We start from the raw sequence: 9508 nt of genomic DNA on the forward strand, positions 1-9508 counted from the left end.
TCGTCATTATCTATGAAGATCCCAAACATTGCTGGAAAAAGCCGTGGTGAAGAAGGGGCACATTCAATTCGTTAGAGTTCACACAAACATAGCTCGCACATGGGTTCAAGGGCTATCAGAAAGTCAATTAAATTGTTGATAGAATGCTACTGATGATACAACTAGAGATCCAAATTTTGTAGCTGGAATCGCAAACCCATCATGATCCACCACGCAAACAAATCTTGAAAGTCCTCCTCACCTATGCCAATTCTTGTTTTCTAAAAAATTATTATTAATAAAAACGAACTCAGCAACAGAATTGGCCTGCAAAACACAACTTCTGGGCTGTACTCCTTTGAATTAAGGTGTGTAATTTTTGTGATAAATTTTATTTTTACATTAATTCAAATAAATATATAAAAGAAAATTATATTAATAAAAATATTTATTAAATTTTTAACTTAAAACAAAATTTCAACAAATATGTTAATAAGATTTTAAAATTTTAATAATAAAAATATGAATCCATTTAAATAAAATTTATTAAATATTTTAAATTTAGTTAACTAGACTTCATATAGTTAACTGGATTTCAAAATAAATAGCGAAATTCAAGGAGCAATAAATATCATATTTTAAAATTTGGGAGTAATAAATACTAAATTTTAAAATATGTGAGAAATAAATACTGAGTTTTAAAACTTAGGAAAAATAAATAATGAATTTCAAAATTTGATGATTTTTTAAATTGGATTTTGAAATCGAGTTAGTTTCTAAATCTGATTTTGAAATTTGGTATATACAAAGAGAGACTAGAGAAGAAAATGCATTAATACTTGGGGTGCATGGTTGAGTTAATATGAAAGGCACAATGAATGTGTCAAGACAAATGTGTTTGGATTTTGGATTAAAAGAAATATGGTGTGATTTGAGTGGATTTGAAATGAAAGTTTTTGTATGATGTGATTGTTAAAAAATATATTAATAAATTAAAAAGTAAATTTACATTTTTATCTTTATGATTAAATTTAATAGAAAATAAAATACATTTACTTAAATCAATTTTAAATAAAATGTTTAATTATTAAAGAGGTACTCTTTATTGGTTGGAAGTAGTTGGGTCTTTCACTTTTTTTTTTCAACAAATTGAAACAATGTAATCCTTGTCACTAAATTTGCTAAATGGCCTTAAAAAGAGGGTGACGTAACATATTGTTGTCTATTTTTAAATGACATAGCTTAGTAACTAAAATTTTGTATTTTTAAAAAAGAATAAAAAGGAGAAAATGTAGTTGAATCTCTAATAAAAATGTGTTTTTGATGTTTCTCGTTCTTCTTCCATGCTCTTCCATATTCTTTTGATACTTTATTTCAATTTTTACTTTTTCGAATCGCATCACTCGCCACCATCATGCCTTCATGAGAATAACTCTTTTGAAGGTCATCATTTTTTATCATCGTGGGTTCCTGTCTTCCTCTTTTCCATCTCCAAGGTTTTTCTTTATACACACATCTTCATTCTTTACGTTTTTCAACTTCTTTCTCCACTTAATGAACGATTTGTCGAACTTGGTGGTGTTGAAGTAGACAATTAATGAGGAAGTTAAGTCGAAATTTTGCCTCTCAAAAAATCATTTTGTAATAGAAAATGACTAAGTTTCTCATACCAAGACCTAGGTGCTTGTTTTAATCATACAATGCTCTGTTTAGTTTATAAATATGATTAGAATGTTTATAATCTTCATAACTAGAAGGTTTTTCAACAAAAACATCTTCTTTAATAAATTCATTTAAGAAAGCACTCTTAACATCCATTTCATTATCGTTATCATTACTATTACTATTACCGTTATTGTTATCATGACCGTCACAGTGATAATGACCGTGATCGTCACTATCACTATGAATGTCACTGTCACTGTTACCGTCATCGTCATCGTCATCGTTATTGTCATCGTCACTACACTATCATTGTCATCATCATTTTCACTATCATTGTCACTTTCATCGTCATTGCTGCCATATTGTTATCGTCACTATCACCGTCACCATCACTGTAACTATCATCGTCACTGTCACCATCTCCAATACTGTTACTATCACCGTCATCATCATCGCCGTTGCACCGTCACTATCACCGTCACTGTCACCATTATCGTGATTGTCACCATCACCGTTAGCGTCAGCGTCATCACCATCATCACTGTCACTATTACCACCACTACACTATAACTGTCACTGTCACCGTCACTTTCATTGTCACTTTCACCATCAAAGCCACCCTCATTGTCACCATCGTCGCATCGTTAGTATCACCGTCTCCAATATTGTCATCGTCACCAACACCGTCACCGTCATTGTCACTATCACTGTCATCGTCACCGCCACCACAACGTCATTGTCATCGTCACCGTTATTGTTACTATCACTATCACCATCACCGTCACTGTCACAGTCACCCTTAATGTTACAATTACCGTTAACGTTACCGTTACCATTATTATTACCATTACTGTTACCATTACAAATATCGTGACCGTAACCCAGATATTGACCATGATTGTTACCATTATCGTTACTGTTATCATGATTATCACCATGATAGTGACCATGACTGTCACTATGATCGTCAACATCAACGTTATCGTCACTATCACTGTCACCATCATCATCACTATCACTATCACTGTCACCGTCATCGTCACTATCACTATCATTGTCACCTTCACCGTTATCGACAATATTACCGTCATCGTCACTACATTGTCTTCGTCACTGTCACCAACACTCTTACCGTCATCAACACTCTTATCGTAACCGTCACCGCAATCTTACCGACACCCTTACCATACCATCACTGTCACTACCACCGCATCATCAACGTTATTGTCACCGTCATCGTTACCACCATTGTCATTGTCACTGTCATCATCACCGCCACCATATTGTCATTGTCACAATCACCAGCACTGTCATTGTCACCGTCACCGTTACTTTTATTGTTACTGTTACTGTTACTTTTATCGTTACTGTTACTGTTACTATTACCTTTATCGTTATTGTTACTATTACCGTTACTATTATTGTTACCATTACTGTTACTTTTATCGTTATCGTGTTCGTTGTCATTACCATTATATTTATCGTTGTCGTTACCATTACCGTTATAGTTATCGTTCTTGTTGATGTTGTCGTTTTAGTTATCGTTGTCGTTGATGTTGTTGTTACCATTGCCATTATTGTTTTCGTTACCATTATTGTTAGTGATACGTTACCGTTATCGTTACTTTTACAGTTATTGTTACCATTACAGTTACCGTTGTCGTTACTGTTCCTGTTACCATTGTTGCTACAATTATTGTTCACGTTCTCATTCCTGTTACCATTACCATTATCATTACCATTATCGTTACCGTTGTCGTTACAGTTATTGTTGTCGGTGTCGTTGTCGTTACAGTTGTCATTGTCGTTGATCATGCCATTGCGGTTGTCATTATCATTTCCATTACCGTTACCGTTACCATTATCATTATCATTACCATTACCGATATTATTATTCTATATTGAACTATTAATCATTTTTAACTCAATTTATGCTTATGAAAATTACTTTAAAATACAAATTTTTTCGGATGTGAGATTAAGGTCAAAGTTAGTTCAACGTATAACAGTTAGCAATTAATATAATAGTAAATGTACATAACTTAACTTCTTACCTTAAACATTTATTTGTAGGTTTCCTGATGGTTTTTTTATTGGCGTTGGCCTAATTACAGCCAATTGTGAGTAATTATATAATACTCTTAAGTTGATAATCTTTAAGCTTAATTTACTAACTTCAATTCATGGATGACTGATCTATTTGATAACCGACCAAGCTCGATATCTTGCTCATCAAGATAGTGATTCGCTATTTGAGCTGATACATGACCTGACGACCTATTTGGTGATCAGCCGATCTGTGACTTGCACTCCAAGTTGTGGGATGTGGGTTCCGAGTTATGAGACATTCATTTGGGCTGGTGTATGATCAGTCGACCTTTCTGTTGGCTAAGCTCCCTAGTTTGTACCTAAGGCGTACATGGCTGGGTGGACTCACTAAACCACCCTAGCTATAATTGATCATCCATATTGTTGTTAATAAGACAATCATATAAGTATACACACGTGTTAAAAATTATTTTTAAAATTAAAAAAAATTATCTATTATTCTTTGATTCCTAGATACAAAACATGAAAAATTAATTAACATTCACTGGTAAAATCATGTGTTGGTTCACTTTTTTTTATTGTAATAAAAATAATAAAAATATTATATTATTAAAAAATTAAATATAAATATTTTTTATTATTTTATTATTTTATTATAATTAAATTTTATTTGTTTTGTTGATAATTTTAGAATTAAAAAAATATTTAAGTTAAAAAAATCCAAATGAAAAGATATTTAATTTAGAAAAAATTAGTTAAAGAATTAAATTGGTAAATTAACTATTTTAAATTAAAAAAATTTAAAGAATAAAATTGAAAGAAAAATGTTGAATGAATCCTTACACATAGAAGTAAATATAAGTAAAGTTTAAGAAATTTAGTTAATTTAACCAATAGCATTAAAGTTATCTGAATGTATAATAATTTTCAAAATAACCTCTAAATAATTAATGTATGTACAGGAAATAATAGTGATAACATTTTATTTTTAAAATTTAACTTTCCAATTTTTAAACTTTGAAAAAAACCGTTCATAACTTTTATTATTTGTGAATAAAATTGTTAAAGATTTTGGTAGAGAAATAAAAGGAATAGTTTGTAAATAATCTTGTAAAAGGGAATAAATAAATTCAATATAGTGTCTTATATTTAGAGACGAACAAATATTAAACCCATAAGTTTATTAAAATTATGTTCACTGAATTTTGTTATTATTACCAAAAAAAAATAGGGTTTTATGATGCGAGTGAATGTAGGTTTAGAAGTTCGATTAGTCTTTGCTGGTTAGTGGCAACTTTGTCGAATGACCGTGTCTGTGCTGTGAAAGAGAAGAGGCAATGACTCGCCTGAACTTCGAACAAGTGTTGAAGGACAACAATGTCTCCGACCCATCTTCCGTCACCACTCTGCATCTCACTTACAAAGCTCTTTCCGATGTTAGATTCTATACCCTTTTGTTTTATGTGCGTTTTTGTGGTTATAACGACCAAAGTTATTGACTTTTTTTACTTTGGAATTTACCCAGATAACATGCTTGGCCAACTTCATAAAATTGGAAAAGCTTGACCTGAAGCTCAACAACCTCACTTCACTTGAGGTACTTTATTTCTTGCCTCTTCTTTATTGAAGAAAAAGAAAAGACATTTTGTATTTTTTTGGTTTAAATTATTGGCACTTTCGAGTGATGTGTTGTGCATGCCACTCCAGGGGTTGAGATCATGTGCTAATTTGAAGTGGCTATCCGTTGTAGAAAACAAATTAGAAAGCTTGGAAGGGATTCAAGGACTCACTAAGCTCACTGTAAGCTGCTTTGGGTTTTGTTTTGTTACATTTTAGTTTTAACTGTCAATCTTATGCATGTGTGCTTTGTTTTTTTAAGTGGTTTAGTGAGTAGTGAATTTAGTGTCAACTTGAACTTACTGGCCTGTTAGTTGTTAGAATGGTGGTACATCACTTTTCCTTTCAACAATTCAAATATTTTTCAGCGAAATGTTTCTATTCCGTGCTATTTATATTGGCCCTCCCTAGGAGTAGGTTGTTCAAACTTGCATTGGAAATTTTCATTTGTATGAATATGGTCATGAAAAGGAGACTGGAGAGTCATCTTGTCTTGAAATTGATATGATTGCAACCTCAACTCCCAAATCATGATTCCGGCCTTGATACTTGTTATACTGGAATTATAAGTACGGTATTTAATTTGTTCATCCTTGCTAAAAGTGTAGAGTTGTTTCCAAGAATTCAAATTTGCACTGATTATTTCATTTCATAGGGAATGTGCAATTGTTTAATTTAATTAAGTTTATTGTTCTTAGAATCTGTTTACTATCATCAAAGACTTTAGAAATAGTGACACGACACCAAACACTAATTCTTCTCTCTTTTCCTTGATGCGCTTGCTTTGTTTGAGCATGCAAATGTTCAGATTAATGAACTTATTTCTTGAATCTTGTCAAATGGCACGCCTAATCTTAGTTCTTCTGATTAAACTCATTGAGTTACATAGGGATTTAGGAGTCACTTTTATATGAATATGTGAACCAGGTGCTAAATGCAGGCAAAAATAAGCTTAAATCTATTGATCAGATCGCTTCAGTTGTTAGTCTCCGAGCTCTGATTTTGAATGGTGAGAATTTTTACATAATCACCTGCTAACCACATCAATTTTCGTACAATGTGAAAAATATTAGCAGTGGTTATTTCTATTTATGTATATTTCCCTTTTCTGCACTCTTACTTTTCTTTTTGGCTTTGGCAGAAAATAACATTTCCTCCATTTGCAAATTGGATCAGCTGAAAGAATTGAACACTCTTGGTATGACTAATTATACCTTCACTCTGATGCTTTCAGCACCTACATATGATAGTGCGATAAGATTTTGTTGTTGTTTATAATTTTATCGACTGATGTCTTGGATGATGTCATGGTTCTTTCACAAATGCACAATAGGCTGTATTGATTTTTTTTATTTATTTATTTAGTTTCTTAGTTATTATCTTCTTTATTCTTGAAGCAAAGTTTACATGAAGACGAGTAATCAAGAACCCATACCAATGAGGATGAAATAAATTGAAAATTTAAAATTACTTTCTTGATAGATCCTGATACGTTACATATATTTTTGACTAAATTCCAATGATACCTAGTAAGATTTTCTTAAATTACTCTTACATCCATTTCTACATGTATGTGCACGTGTATGTAGAAAGAGGTGACAATGTAATATTCTTGAAACAAAGAGGAGTTTTATGTATAATTTTAAAGAAACAGGGATGTCAGTGTAATTTGAGAAAACCTCAGGACTGTCAGTGTAATTTACTCTACTTTTAGGAGGTTTAGCAGCACATTTTCAAGTTGTAAAAGGCCATTGATAATTTTATATAAGGGGCATATTACGTATTAAGAAGTTAATCTTTGACCTTTCAATCTTGCTTGATATGTATACATGGAAACCAATACCATTATATTTCTTCTTTTAATCTATGTTTGTGTATGTTTGAAATGCATAATTATTTTTGGCCAAATAATATCTCACCAACTCACAATGGTTGGAACTCGAATATGTACAAAAGGTATACATATATAATCTTCCAATATCTACTTCTGCAGTTCTATCAAAAAATCCTATCCGTAATATTGGTGATGCTCTGCTGAAGGTGAAATTTATCACGAAGGTAAGAGGTTCCCCAATATGTTGAACTCCTTTGATGCTTGTTTCACCATTGTGTTCCTATTGCCGATGATATCTCTCTTGGTTCCAGCTTTCCCTCTCTCATTGCCAGCTTCAGGATATTGACACCTCACTCAAGTCTTGTGTTGAGTTGAGCGAGCTCCGCCTTGCTCACAATGAGATCAAGGTGTGCTTTTAATACGTGATTTTGGATCAATATCTTGTATCAATACATGAAGCAGAATTCATATTTATTTCGTGACGTCAGTGCTTAAGATTTTTTTAATATTGTTTAAATTGGACTTCAGTCTCTTCCTGATGAATTAAAGTTCAATTCAAAGCTCCGGAATTTAGATGTGGGGAATAATGTGATCACGAGGTGGTCAGAAGTAAAGGTTTGATATTCATATCTAGAGTTTTCACGTTTTCTGGCATGTTTTACAATTGCCTAGAACAAACTCCCTTTACCATGTTCATTCATCATGTTACATTTATAGGTGGTCAAATTCCTCACAAATTTGAGAAATCTTAATCTACAAGGAAATCCTGTTGCTGCTGTTGATAAAATTACCAGAAAGGTGATCCCATTGTGCTTCTTGTTCTGTGAATTCACACATGATTATTCTATTTCATTCATATTGTGTGTAATGATACAGATTAAGAAGGCACTGCCAAGACTACAGATATTCAATGCTAGACCAGTAGATAAAGATACTGAGAACAAGCAAAGTGGGGTAGTTGATGGAACTCCTGATTTTTCAGTAGACCAGACAGGTCAAAATTTGAAAGACAGCAGCGAAGAAAAGAGTGCAAGATTTCATACAAAAGATAAAAAGAAGTATGATCACCTCGAAGCCCCAGACGATCTTGACTCGGAGAGAAAATCAAGTAAGAAAAGGAAGAAAACTGATGATGTATCCAAGAAGGAAGACAGGGTGATTGATGAGGGAAATAAAGCTGGTAAAAAGGATAAGGCTGATAGAAAGAAAGACAATCTTATAGTTACTGTTGATCCTGACATGGAGAATAAATCAACCAAGAAAAAGGTAAAAAAGGATGAGAATGTCTTGGACAACAAGGGTTTTGTTCCTGAGGAGAATGTTTCCAAGGTTGGAAAGAAGTTGAAGAAGAAACGTAAGAATGAGGAAGAAAATGAACTCGACATTATTGACAATGCAGAAGCTTCATTTGCAGAGCTTTTTAAACTCAATGATGCAGAAAATGAGAATCATGGTGATGAAATGAAGGCACAGGAGAAAGTGTCTAAGGATGTGAAAGTTGCAAGAAGCACAGTAACCTCATTTGCCAAACCTAAGAATGCTAAAATGCAGAATATGGAGTCTCTTTCATTTCCAGTAGCAGATATTGGACATGGAGGGCCATCAACATGGGGTGATGAGTGATGAAAACTTGTCTTCAAGAAGTTGAGGATTATCTTTCAGACCGACTCTGCTGTCAGATTTCTCATTGCTTCTGAAGTCCAGGGCACTTTTCCTATGCTTTTTGTTGGTGATTTTGTTGTTAATCTGAATTGCTACCAGTTAAAGAAGTTTTCTTTATCTGCCATTACTATTTATTCCAATGAGAAATTGCTATTTTATCTTGCAGAGAAAACTGGCAAAGCGTTTCAGCCAGCCCAATTTAGCCTGCCCCTGGAGCCCGATTTAAGCGGGCCTGTCCTTGGTGGGCTTGTGGCCTGGTGCCTCCATCAACAATATCAATGATTGGTTTTCTAATAAAAGAAATTATTAGCATTTATATTGATTTGATTATAATTTATTTAGAAGTAAATATTAATTAATTTTATAAATTAGACAGTGGGAAACATTATTTAAGAAATTGACTGTCCAAGTTATTATAAACATTATTCTATTCGCATATGTATTGTAACTAAAATTTGTTTATAAACTTTCATTGAATTCATTAACAAATATAAGATATTAGGATAGATAACACATAATCGCATATTAAATGATATTTTGATAACCATTTAAATTGAAAGATAATTTTGGCGCTTTGTTTCTTAATTAATAAATACTCAAATTGGTCCTTTAAATATTAGATGTTGATTGATATCTTCTTGAATAATTTTCTTTTTGGCAAGTGAGGTTATTTATTTTCATTTTTCTTTGAAACTCTTAGGA

General features: G+C 32.5%; 2 protein-coding genes across 2 annotated transcripts; one reads left to right on the forward strand and one right to left on the reverse strand.

Moving 5' to 3' along the window:
* Positions 1 to 1668: 1668 nt before the first annotated feature.
* Positions 1669 to 3707, reverse strand: LOC108332902 (uncharacterized). Its single transcript, XM_052870803.1, has 5 exons — positions 3699 to 3707; positions 3300 to 3540; positions 2276 to 2705; positions 2032 to 2203; positions 1669 to 1947 (listed from the first exon to the last, which is right to left on the reverse strand). The coding sequence occupies exons 1-5, from the start codon at positions 3705 to 3707 to the stop codon at positions 1669 to 1671; spliced, it is 1131 nt and encodes a 376-aa protein (XP_052726763.1).
* Positions 3708 to 4906: 1199 nt separating this feature from the next.
* LOC108333066 (uncharacterized) lies at positions 4907 to 9122 on the forward strand. Its single transcript, XM_017568396.2, has 10 exons — positions 4907 to 5129; positions 5219 to 5290; positions 5401 to 5493; positions 6238 to 6319; positions 6452 to 6508; positions 7304 to 7368; positions 7456 to 7551; positions 7673 to 7759; positions 7862 to 7942; positions 8021 to 9122. The coding sequence occupies exons 1-10, from the start codon at positions 5031 to 5033 to the stop codon at positions 8765 to 8767; spliced, it is 1479 nt and encodes a 492-aa protein (XP_017423885.1). The 5' UTR covers positions 4907 to 5030; the 3' UTR covers positions 8768 to 9122.
* Positions 9123 to 9508: the final 386 nt, after the last annotated feature.

This window comes from Vigna angularis, chromosome 11, assembly GCF_016808095.1.
Source record: "Vigna angularis cultivar LongXiaoDou No.4 chromosome 11, ASM1680809v1, whole genome shotgun sequence".
Classification (NCBI taxonomy): domain Eukaryota; kingdom Viridiplantae; phylum Streptophyta; class Magnoliopsida; order Fabales; family Fabaceae; genus Vigna; species Vigna angularis.